The 13,246-nt window shown below is 41.1% G+C and overlaps 1 protein-coding gene across 1 annotated transcript in view; it reads right to left on the reverse strand.

The window, feature by feature from the left end:
* LOC102080049 (alpha-2-macroglobulin) overlaps window positions 1–12,045 on the reverse strand; it is a 50,820-nt gene extending 38,775 nt beyond the window's left edge. Inside the window, exons 1-8 of the mRNA XM_019357189.2 lie at window positions 11,951–12,045; window positions 11,691–11,871; window positions 11,439–11,592; window positions 9,487–9,539; window positions 9,361–9,381; window positions 8,645–8,810; window positions 8,485–8,569; window positions 8,236–8,386 (exon numbers count right to left, since the gene is read on the reverse strand). Of these exons, the coding sequence (XP_019212734.1) occupies window positions 8,236–8,386; window positions 8,485–8,569; window positions 8,645–8,810; window positions 9,361–9,381; window positions 9,487–9,539; window positions 11,439–11,592; window positions 11,691–11,871; window positions 11,951–12,030 (891 nt within the window). The 5' untranslated portion in view covers window positions 12,031–12,045. The remainder of the gene's footprint in view (window positions 1–8,235; window positions 8,387–8,484; window positions 8,570–8,644; window positions 8,811–9,360; window positions 9,382–9,486; window positions 9,540–11,438; window positions 11,593–11,690; window positions 11,872–11,950) is intronic.
* Between the last annotated feature and the right edge of the window lie 1,201 nt (window positions 12,046–13,246).

Genomic DNA, 13,246 nt, shown 5'->3' on the forward strand with positions numbered 1-13,246 from the left:
AAGCCCAGAGCGAGACACCGGAGACTGGGTTGTTTACCGGGGTCTGTTCGGGTGATTGCCATCCGAGAGCAGGGTGGCGGGGCGAGTTCCAACCTTGAGGTGATGAAGGCAGGAGCGGCGAATCTGCAAGCATAGCGGCCGGAGATGATGAGGCCTGATGGGGACTCGGTGGTGGAGTAGCAAGATCCATCACTGGGTTCCCGGCTGGAGTAGAAGCAGCTGCTGGCCGAAAGGATGCTGGGGTTAGAGCAGAGGGAGTTCCAGAGCTGTGGTGACTCATGGCTGTTTACAGACGATGTGGAGGAGACGGTCGTTGCGGTTTTTAAAAGCACTGGGGAGGAGGAGGCGGGGTAAGGGGGACCGGATGAGGGGGGCAGGGTTATTTTGAATGCGGGGGGTTATTTCCAACCAGGACCAACTCAGTTGTGCTTGTACTTAGCTTAAAAAGCTCTAAAATTCTGCCGTTCTTTTCACCCACCATTTTCAACCAGTCCTGAGTGGGAATCCGAAGCAATGTGTTGAAAACACCGGAGTGGGTGTTCGTAAGGTCCAGCACAAAGTCATCCTTGCCGGCATTATCTGCTGTCTGACGACTCGCCTTACAGACCCACCTGCAAAACGGCGTGCTCTTAGTCTCCCACTGCGCATATGTCACGGTTTTTCTCACCGCGTTTAAAGGCCGGTGTTGTTGGGTGAATGGTGGAAACGCATGGGCCCCTTTGAAAACACGAGGCGTCTGCGTTTCTTGGTCCCTTGTTCGCGGTTGCTGGGGGCTCGTTTCCCGCAGGCTCTTCTGGATTTCAGGGGTCGCGATGAGGGTCAAAACAGCCCAGTCAGAGGAGCTAAAAGCAATCCGTGGTGTCAGCGGGCCAAAACTTTCACCTGCTTTTAGCTGGTAGAAATAGATTTGGCTCTCCGGGAGGCTGAAAGCATAGCCCCAAAATCCCCCGGTGTTGAGAGGGAATCTCTCCTCCAAAGGGATAGCAGATGCAGGGGCCCGTTCTTCGTACCTCGCTAAGTAAGTTAGCCGGATTTGAATGTTGACGATTTCGCGTGATCTTGGATCGTTCGGTTCTCCGAAGCTCATCTGGGACTTGCTGTCATAGCAACAGATCCGTAAGCGTAAACCTGCTCGGGAGCAGGTTTACTTTATGTAAACAGGATTAGATCGCGGCCACTCAGGTATGTCCGCTGCAGTTATATGAAAGCAAGAGCGATATTTCGCCACTGTTTTACCATAAATAAATATTATCAATGTAACTAAAGATAATGCAGCATTTGATTCTTTTATTGATTTCATACAGATACATACAGGTCATTTCCTAAAAAAAGGGAAATGTACTATTAATCATTCTATTACATGTAGTAGATCATGTCAGATGTAATTCATATTTTAGAGTAGTAATAGTAAATTACTACGTGCAATCAAGATGAGAGACCACGACTATAAAAGCGAAGGTGGATTTGGGAAGTCTGTCGCAGCCATGTCCTGTCCGTTTGTACGCGAGCAAGGAAGGTGCAAGATTGATAAGGAGAGTTTACAGAATTTAGCGTATATTGCGGGATAGACGGGATCCTTTAGCTCAGCGCGACGGTGTGCTCATAGAGAGATATCGATTCTCCCGTGAGGGTATTATTTACTTAACACTCTCTCTCTCTCTCTCTCTCTCTCTCTCTCTCTCTCTATATATATATATATATATATATATATATATATATATATATATATATATATATATTTATATATGTGTATATATATATATATATATATATATATATATATATATATATATATATATATATATGTGTATATATGTATATATATATATGTGTATATATGTATATATATATATATATATATGTGTATATATGTATATATATATATATATATGTGTATATATGTATATATATATATATATGTATATATGTATATATATATATATATATATATATATGTATATATATATATATATATGTATATATATATATATATATATATATATATATGTATATATGTATATATATATATATGTATATATGTATATTATATATATATATATATGTATATATATATATATATATATATATATAATGTACTTACTGTACTGTATATACTTACTCCCGACTTACTGTGCATGCTTCAGTCACCCCTTGCATGGGAACAGGTAAAAGTGATGGAGTGTTATGTCAAACTACACACAAAAAAACCCACAATGTCAATAAATGTCACAGTACAAAAAGGGGTGTGACGAGGGGGTGCAGGACCACCACCTGTCTTTATTTGCTCTGCCCTTTTCTTGGTTGCTGTTATAAACAAACAAACAGATTATTCCAGGGTCTCTTGTCATAGACTAAAAGCAATATAAGTGATAAATATTACCATTCTGTGGAATATTCTTATATTTCACTTTTACTTTTTCCCATGTTCTAGTGGGTCCTGTTGTGGCTCTAATGTGAAAGAGGATATGATGTAATATAATATAATGTGGTATAATATAATATCACATGATATAATGTAATATCATGGATCACTTACGAGTTTAATTTGTCAGCAACTTTCTGCCAGCCCTCTCTCCTTGCTTTTGCAGCCTTTGCAGTGTTCCCCTGCGTTTTAATTAAACTCTGAAACTCCTGATATCCCTCAATCAAGAGTTCTTGGTCTGCTGCCGTGAAATACTGTGCGCGCTCCTTCGACATCTTCGCCGACCAATCACAGGGTTGCCGATCAATGTTTCTACTATCGATGCGTAGCCCCTTTTAAGCCACCCAGTGATCTCAGATTACTTCATCCAGCTATACTAATCGTCAACAACAGGTGTGTTCGGAGAACCGGATTAGCGAGCTCAAAGTTAGCGCGATGATTTGATCTTGGATGTGTCATTTGATCTTGGATGTAGTAAGCGAGGTACGAAGAACGGGCCCCAGGTTGGACCCGGCAAAGATGCATTCGTCTGAGTTGCGCTGGCGTGGCAGAGGCTCTGTAGCTGGTTACGGGGGTCTGAGAGACCACAGTGAGGTTGGTAGGTCTGGAGCCATGTTGTTTGTGAAAAAAGGAGAAAACTTGTTTTTCTGAGAGGGAAAAACTGTTAAATTCAACTTGAAATGTGAGATTATTTATCCTGATGCAGGTGAGAGAATAGACCTATCGCTGACAAGATAAATCGGGCCTGTATCCAATTGGGTGAGCAGGGTGCGAATGGACCCGCCCCTTTGTTACGTGATTGTCAGCGGGGCAGTAAGGTTTACCTAGGACGATTGATATGCACACAGGTAAAAGTGCCGCCAATTGTCCATGTGGTCTGGAGACGGGGGTATTATTGTGGATTCTGTCTGAGTGGCGGTAGTTGTTGAAGTGGTCTGGAGATGGGGGTATTATTGTGGATTCGGTCTGAGTGGCGGTAGTTGTTGAAGTGGTCTGGAGACGGGGGTATTATTGTGGATTCGGTCTGAGTGGCGGTAGTTGTCCACGCGTCCGAAGTCAGATGGCATGTGAGACAAGACGCGAGTCTTAACCTGAGTGGGGGGATCATGAAAATCCAAGCTGAGCGCGATTGGCTAACCGGGGTGCGAATGGAGCCGCCCCTTTGTTATGTGATTGGCAGCGGGGCAGTAAGGTTTACCTGGGAGGCGGAGTGGATCTCCGGCGCAAATTTCAAACGAAGACCCAGAATCATTAAGCAGTAGATGGTGGAGCGAACAAGAAGGAAAAAGATGCTGCTCTGGCAGCGGTTGCGGGATGGAGTGATAGCGAAAGGAGAACTTAGACTCTGAGCGGAATTTGAGAAAAAATGCCTAAGGATTTGGTTTCAGGATTTTCCCCTGTTATCGAATATAAGGTTTTGGGGATAGGAGGTTGCCTATAGGTTATTTCTAGGGGTTTTTTGTTTTGCGTATTTTGGAGAGAAACCGCGGAGGTTTTTTTGTTTTGTTTTGTTTTTCAGGAGGATTGGCCGGTTATGTGCCTAGGGTTAAGGCGCTGAATTTGAGGAAAAAAAAAAAGACTAAGGATTTGGTTTCAGGATTTCCCCTGTTATCGAGCATAAGGGTTTGGGTATACGGGGGTTCCCTAGAAGTTATTCTAAGGGTTTTGGAGAAAAACGCGGAGGGTTTTTGAGGAGTTTCTCCCTGCTTATTTGCCTAAGGATCAGGTGGGAGCCGCGGAGATCGCGAGTGTTTTTTTGTGACTCTGAGTTTGATTTTAAATTTCTTTGTTCGGATTAAACAAATGCATATAAATTGAAATAAAGTTTTCCCACAAGGCATGCACCCTGTATGTCTGGCCATACTGAACGTTACAAAAGCACAACTAAGCACTTATACTATGCTTTAACACATTTTAAATACACAAACACGGAGCCCCAGACACAGGCACGCGCACAATTGCGCACAGACACACAGGCGCAGGAGGTGCGCGCCCTGCGCACTCATGCGCTGTCATGCGCTGACCCACCACCAGATGGCGTTTCTTTAGGAAAAAAAGGAAAAGTTTTTAACGGATTAAAAATAAAAGAATGCTATTTGATATAAAAACTTTTCTAAAATAATCAATTAGTTGTTTTTTAGGGGGAAGAAAAGCAATGACCTATGAACTAGCATTTTTTGGATGAATATCATAATTTTATGAAAATCATAATTTTATGAAAATCATAATTTTATGACTATCATAATTTTATGAATATCATATTTTTATTACTTCCTGAGCTCATGAATAATTCATTAGAACCTAACACTCAAAAAGCTCATGAATATTTGACATAAGGGGTATAATATCCCTCCTCTTGAACAGTGCTCCGTGGGATGTTCAAGGCTTGGGAAATCTTTTTGTAGCCTAAGCCTGTTTTAAATTTCTCAATAACTTTATCCCTGACCTGTCTGGTGTGTTCTTTGGACTTCATGGTGTTGTTGCTCCCAATATTCTCTTACACAACCTCTGAGGCCGTCACAGAGCAGCTGTACTTGTACTGACATTAGATTACACACAGGTGCACTCTATTTAGTCATTAGCACTCATCAGGCAATGTCTATGGGCAACTGACTGCACTCAGACCAAAGGGGGCTGAATAATCACGCACACCCCACTTTTCAGTTATTTATTTGTAAAAAATGTTTGGAATCATGTATGATTTTCGTTCCACTTCTCACATGTACACCACTTTGTGTTGGTCTTTCACGTGGAATTCCAATAAAGTTGTTTCATGTTTGTGGCTGTAATGTGACAAAATGTGGAAAAGTCCAAGAGGGCCGAATACTTTAGCAAGCCACTGTATTGAGAATCGACTGTACTCTGTGTTCGTGTTTTCCTCCGAAACAATAAGTTCCGTTGGAGCAGCCTTTCAACGCCTCTCTCTGTCTCTCGCAAGCAAAGTTGACCCAGACACCAAAGTAAAGCTAGTTTTCAGCTATGTGCCCGACACAAACCCGACGTATTAGGCAGAGGTCCCTTTACTACTGTCGGAGTCGCTGACCTGTTTTAAAAAAGCGCGAAATAGTTTTCCATATGAGCTCGCTGCAACAAGTGCAGCCTTACCTAATGTCCACCTACTGTTACTCATTTATATTAAGATTTAAAAATCTAGTTAGGGCCCGAGCACTGAGAGTGTGAAGGCCCTATTGTATCTGCTCTGTTTCTTCTTCTTATTATTATTATTCAGGCAAAACAAGGGCCTTCTTGATGGCCTAAACATGCTCAAAAACTCATGAAATTTTGCACACATGCCAGGTCTGGTGAAAAATTTTGTATTTTAATGGTTTTACATATGAGCACTGGGAAATGGCTCTAGAGCGCCACCTATGTGTTGTTAAATGCAGCCCTACGACCACATCGTTTGAGCTACATGTATGAAATCTGGCACACATGTGTATCATGCCAAGACGAACAAAAAAGTCAGTGGGCCAATTGCCGCAAACCCAACAGGAAGTCCGCAATTTAGAAGTGAAGGTGACATTTTGACTCCAATTTTGCCATTTCCATGCCTCGAACTTTTTCAAACTCCTCCTTGGGATTTGGTCGTACAAGCTTCATCTTCGGTCAGTGTCAACTACACACCTGGGCCATGTTAAATTGCCGAGCTTTTGAGTTTTCGCGATACAGTGATGCGGTGGCGCCACGGCGAATTTCGATGACTCGTCATGAAAATCTTATTGCCTCTCATTCTGTCATACATGGTCTGACGTGGACCAAAGAGCACAGATACGATAAGGCTCCACCCCTGAACTGATTTCAATGGCCACATTTGACATCAGGGACAGCGCCACCTAGTGGGAACAGGAAATGTCATGTTTTACACTTTAGGGTACAGTATTGCGATGGGTGACATCTGCAGCCTCAAATTTCTCCAGGAAAGCCTTAAGGAGTTGGTCTTGGGTTACAGTGAAAACTGTGACTTTTCGTGAAAGGGTGTGACCCCAGCAGCATGGTGAACTTTGATGTCTCACCATGAAGAAACAAATTTGTATAACTCCATGAAATCCAGTCTGATCAGAACCAGACTTTACAGGCATGATGTCAGACCCGCCCTGAACAGATTGATGTGCCCATTGTCAGGAATACGCAGAGCGCCACCTACTGGCAACAGGAAATGTCATGTCTTTCACTTTGTTGTACTGATTTTCACAGGTTCATCGTGGCCACCTCAAAAGTGGTGAATATCACAATCAGTCCTTCATGATGCTTCAGTGTGAAAATTGTGACTTAAACTGAATGGCGCACCCTGGTGGCAACGCGGTTCACCATGAACAATGAAGTGGCTTTTGAGGGGATTGGAAAGTTTAAAAAGTCTTGAAATTTGGCGCACACCTCCAATGTGATGAAGGCTTTTTTGTTATGTGATCATTTTCATTCTATAGCACGAAATGGCGCCCCCTACAAAGTTTCATAACAACAGCCCCTGCTCTGTGTTTTATCTATAAGTCTGAAACCTGGTATGCTTATAGGAGATATCAAGATGTACAAAAAAAGTCTCTTGGAGCAATATCCCAAATCCAACAGGAAGTCAGCCATTTTAAAATTAATGTATAATTTTGGTGACATTTTCCCCTCTTTTCAGGCACCGTACTTTGACGAACTCCTCCAAGGGATTTCATCAGATTGGCACGATCTCCAGTGGGTTGAATCTAAAGACCTTTGTGATGTTAAATTGCGAAGCTTTTTACGTTCAGGAAAACGGGGTGGTCATGGCGCCACGTGGAGTTTCAATCACTCGCCAAAAAGCAGTAATCTGCTGTCACTCAAAAACACAATGTCCAATCTCTCCCAAAGGGCGCAGGTATGATGAGACTCGAGCTCGGAAATGTTTGTTATGGCATTTGTCAGTAATGGTTAGAGCGCCACCTAGTGGGAGGACTATAATCATAATTGAATGAGATGAAATGTTAGCTGGTGGTTAAATGCATGAATTCCATCAATGTGACATGAGATCGGACGTGCTGGTTTCAGGTGTTGAGCGTGGCTCGACGCGCGGGGGGTGCGAGGGCCCTCATAACGCTGCTTGGAGCTTTAATTGGTATTGGTATGGCGAGTAGCCTTCAGTAATAGTAATAAAACTCACAGAAATAGTTCATTCATGTAGTAGTAAAAAGAATGATAAGTTATTAAGTAATCCAAAGTATTCAGAATACGTTGCTCTCATTGAGTAACGTATTCTGAATACATTACAAAATACATTTTGAGGCATGTATTCTGTAATCTGTAGTGGAATACATTTTAACCTTCCCAACACTGAGCAGTAACTCAGTAAATCAGTCTAAATTGTTCAAACTTAAAACAGGAGCTGAATCTTTGGATATGTGTATATTCATTCAGCTTGTTTAGGTGTCGCAGTCTGATCAGAGTATTTTTGAAGTTCTTAGATTTCTCACAGAAGTTGTATTCTTTTGTGTGACAGACATAATGAGACACACCACTTGCCTTAGCCTTACCAGTAATGCTAATCATCTAGCAGATATTAGAAACACCAACACAACCTATGCAGCCTTTTAGGCACAACAATAACCACTTCACTCCTTTGGAGCTGACACGTCCATCCAAGAAAGATGAGATATCACTAACAATTCAAATCCGTGGATGAAACAAGTATGAGATGATGAAATGTAGGGAAAAACAGTGAAGAGGACACACGGCGCCAGTTCAACTGGGTAGAGCAGGCAACCTGTATGCTGTAATGCTAATGCAGGGGCCTAAATGTACCCAAAGTATCAGGGTAAAAAGGTTAGAGAGAAATAAAGTCATAACTGTACCTGCTTTGTCTCTGTGTGGCAGGGTGCACTTATCTGCAATAGGGCCAAATCATCCTCACTGTGCACCGATACACCATGGAAAAAGTACCTATCAATAGGTCTGCACACATTAACTGTAACACGTCCTGGTACAGGCTGTCCATATGTGTACCTATTTAAAGAAAAATACATAAACATTGTGAGTCATTTGCTCTCCAAACTCCAGATTTTCAACAACACATAATTTGTCCTGAAAGAATTTTTCCTTACTTTGCACACACTTTAGCTTCAATGTCTTCCTGCCCAATACTCACTTCTTCAGATATATTTACTGTCACATCAAATTTGGGTAAAACTGGGGAAAAATATGAATGTCAGCATTTGCACTCCATTACAACAAAGAATTTAAAAATAAATAAGACTGACTTACCATACTTCTCCACTTTAAAATTGTGAGATATTTTCGTCTCACCCATTGACACAATGATCTGGTACGGTCCCTCACGGGCCTCAGTGTCCAAGGAGTAAGAAAGCTGCAATATTCTGCTATTGGATGTTTCATTTAGCCACTGTCCAATCCTGTTACTATTTGGATCCTGTTAAATCAAATGACAGTGACAGCTACTACACAGCTGTAAATACAGTACCAACTAGATTCTTTATTTTCTTTTTCAACAACATTAGAGCTAAAACTGGACAATATAAATTTAGAGGGACTTAAAAATGCCCTGTCTTCATTTGTAGCCAGCTTTGTCCCCTTCTAGATGTGAAGCACTTGTTTATAAATGTTTAAAAAATTAAGAGATATAAAGAAACCTAAGCTGTAATGACAGGGAAGCTGTGGCTGTGTTTGTGGAGTAATTAAATCAAAATTATTATTTTGATTTAATCACTGTCATTTTATTTTTACATGTGGGGCATCAAGTGACAGAACAGGCCCCTGCACGGTGTGTATTACATACATGCAACCCAATTTGTCCAATTTTTAAACCTTGCACTGTCAGTAACTTGGAGTAATACTGCAGAAGCAGTGTGTATGCAAGCAGTGAGCAGGGAACCTTCAAGTCTGTCTGACTGCATGTGTTCAGTGTTGTGTTGATGCATTTACAAGAGAAGTAAAAGCCTTTTCTGGAGACGCCCTCTTACCTGAAGTTCAATGACATCATACTGAAAGAAAAAGGAAGAAAGACAGGTGGAGTTAAGAAACTGTTGTGTAAATCACTGCATCCAAATTCCAAACAGCATTATTAATAATACTGTTCAAAAACTCACCAGCTGATTGGCAGGTCGCATTTTATTATCCATCGTAACGACTCTGAAATTCACTTTGAGAAAAATTGAGAGGTTACCTCTGTTTCTCTCTTTATACTTTAAAACAAAGTCACTGCTACTTATCAAACATAGATCTGATTGGTTACCCTACACAGCAAGCCAAGACAGATCTCAGATAATGGACTAACATGTATAAGACATATACGTATATCTAATTTATTGAAATTGAACTGATATTGCTAATTTATATTTTAATTAATGACACATTTAATTCATTATTTAATTATGTGCTTAATACATTTTGGCACCCGAGGCCCTCCATATTCTTCCCTCACGATTTTTTTGTACTTTGAATTCCAAAGCCATGTTCAAACATATTTATTTTATTGTGAACTATTAAAAATAAAACCATTAAACTGTCACATAAAAAGAATTTGACTCAGACATGATTCATTTTTTGCTATCTGTCCCCGATTACAAAGTTAAGCTGAATTACTGTCTAATTCTCCATCACAGCAACAGGTCTCAAAATGGAAAATATAATATGGCCTTTGGGGGAAGTTGTGCATTCGTTGTCAGTAGCTGTCTTCTGCAACGTGAAGTTCTTCATTAGTGTGAGCTCAAATATGAAACTTGTGGGATTTTTTTTTCCTTTTATAGATTTTTAAAACACCATATTTTTCGGACCATAAAGCGCACTGACAATGAATGGGTCTGAAACGGGTCTGTTTTCATACATAAGGTGTACTGGATTATAGGGCGCATTAAACGCCTTATAATTTTTGCTATGTAACTTTGCACTGTCCACTTTCTGCTGTAACGAAACAAATTTCTGACGTGTGGGACTAATAAAGGTTATCTTATCGTATAATAATGATTAACCTGGTATTGTGGATGGATTATCTCGGTTGTTCTCCTGACTGAGGTTTGGTCCATTTAAAGCATCTTTCCATGCGATTGCATTCTTCAAAAACCATTGGGAACTTTTATCGAGTGGAAAAAAGTTAGCGTTCATCCTCCAGCTTCACTGTGTTTATGTTATGCTAACATAGCAGTGTCGCTAGCGATCATGTAGCACATCATTATATACCAGCTAGCCCAACTTCAGTAACCCTACCTACTAACATCACTGCTGATTAGTTTTCTGTCTTCATTTATTTTTGGAAGTGATAGCAGAGCTGTACATTTTATTTTTATCCAGAAATCTTTCAGTCAGAACATGCTATATCATGTTTAGGTAGCTAGCAAAACCAGCGAGCTAACTTCCTGCTAACTTCTAACTCTGTTAAATTTAATAAATTCTATTTTCATGGATGCCTGGATGTTAAACTTAATTGTTACACCTGGTAAAGCAGCAACACTGATCATTTTATTAAGAGGAAAGAATTTAGACAGTTTTTAACTCTCAGTGATGCCGCAGTGTTTGTTTGACTTTAGGACCTGAAGCAGATGGCGTTTAGGACCCAGATTACGCCGAGTCCGTGAGGCTTCTGACTCTTGTAGCCGTAATGCTCCAACAATCCATCAAGCGGTGCGGCTTCGTACCTTACCAAAGGCGTACTAAAATATTTTTTTCACACATTTTTGAGCGCTGTGTACCACATAAAATCTTTTTGTGGTCAGTAAACACAACCAGAATTCATACATAAGGCACACTATCGATTTCTGTGCGCCTTATTGTCTGGAAAATACGGTAGTTATGTTCAAAGATGGAGTCGGATTTCAAAGTGCGAACAAACATCTCGGTCGATCGACCGTATTAAATATTATATTAAATATCTTGAAAAACATTTGCTATATGAAGCAAACATTTCACATCAATCACTGTATGTGTGTCCAAATTTTGGACCACAAAACTTGTTCCACAAATTGGAGATGGTGGAGCAGCTGGCTCATGATGATGGAATTTGAATGAACTACATGTCATATATAACATAACATCACATTGTTACCTTTTTGTCCAGGGAGGTAGATGGGTTTGTCTGTTTGGATGAATGTGAAGGGATCATACGCTTGGATCATCACTTTTCTGACTTGTTTGGAGTAAAATGTGTCTCCTCGTACCTCCACCTCAAACATTTGCACCTCCTTTTGTACCAAAGGAGCCTGAAACAGTGGGATATTGTAGATAGTCGTTAAAGCCAATAATGCTTACAATAAAAACTAACAAACACACTTTGTGGGTGAAAGTGCTGGTTGCGGACCTTAAACTGAACACAGGTTTGAAATTCTTCATTTGACGTATGTGTGAATAAGGTCGTGTTCTTCTCTCGGGACTTCAAAGTGACAGTCATGACCAGAGTCCCACTGGGCTGTCGGAGAGTTGCACAGAATTTGGTCTCAGCTCCAGCTTCAATAACTGCAGGAATGGCCACCAGGTACTGGCTGCATACAGCATTGCACATACAGCAGTTACTGCAGTGAACAACTCACACAGACAAAAACACGCTGAAGACAAACTCACGGTTCAGCCACCGCTTGATCCACATGTATCCAGCTCAGGAGGAAACACAGAGTGCAGCTCAGGATCCAGAGACAGTCCATGACTGGTTGTGACAATCCTCAGTGTCAGCTTCTGCTAAATATCGGCTGATCGTCCCCACCCACATACACTGTTACAGCCACGTGTTTGAAACGCACTCATGTACTCTGATCTCCACAAAGTCAGTAACTTACACATTTACAAAATCCCAATCCTGCTTTCAGCACTGAACACTAAACTATAGACAACAGTAAAGTTTGTCATTCAGTGTAAAACATTACAGTAACATACAGTGCTCCGAGGTGATGTTTCTAAATCAGCTCCAAGTTTAATGCAGCTGTTACAAAAAGTTATTTCTGTTCCAAATGTGCCTGTTTTACTTAATAATGTGCATTTTCTTACCGTCAGTGGTGGGCTATCCCACTGTAGTGTGTAACCACTGATATTCTCTAAAATCACTGGGAGTTAAGTGTAGCCACCAACACCAACCGTGACCTTTACCCAGCGTGGGATGTCTGACTGCCATGTTTGTGACGTTATTTCTCGGGAAAGACTAAACAAACGTTTGTGTAGTGATAACAGGCTCAAACACAACTGATGGATTCATCAGTGATGTCACAGACTGCTATATTTGCTTAAAAGACAAATATAACAATGTTTCTGTCCGAATTAAAAATGAAACATGTTAAACAGCTATTTGTTGCACTTTAGTAAAGACCACAGATCAAACTTCAGCCCACTGAAATAACTGCAGTGACAGTCGCACTGCTGCTGTGGATGGATATGTTTTCTCATTTTTAAACTGAGACATAAAACTGCTGAGAATGAGTCATTATCCCCGACCCTCCGGACCCAGCAGTAAGACACTAAGTCACACTAAGGGCCATACTTTGGACCTAGTCTGCTGTTCTGGACTTACCCCCTCCAATTGCACAGCTGATGAGCTGCCAATCTCTGATCATCTCCTTCTCTCCTTTAATGTCTTTCTGGAATATCAAGAATATAAATCTTGATATCCATTCTTCTGCTCTCTCTAGCTGCTTGTCTCTTAACAATCTGTCTATTCAAGATGTTGCCTGCTCCACCAGGCCCAGGATCCACCAGCAGCCACTAGGCCCAGGATCCTCCAGCAGCTGCTAGGCCCAGGATCCTCCTGCTCCACCAGGCCCAGGATCCTCCAGCAACCACTGGGCCCAGGCTCCTCTAGCAAGGCACCAACAAGTAAATCGACAGAGACTTCAACGGGCCATCACAAGGTAATACCAATCTCACCATTTT

This window comes from Oreochromis niloticus, unplaced genomic scaffold, assembly GCF_001858045.2.
Source record: "Oreochromis niloticus isolate F11D_XX unplaced genomic scaffold, O_niloticus_UMD_NMBU tig00007510_pilon, whole genome shotgun sequence".
Taxonomy (NCBI): domain Eukaryota; kingdom Metazoa; phylum Chordata; class Actinopteri; order Cichliformes; family Cichlidae; genus Oreochromis; species Oreochromis niloticus.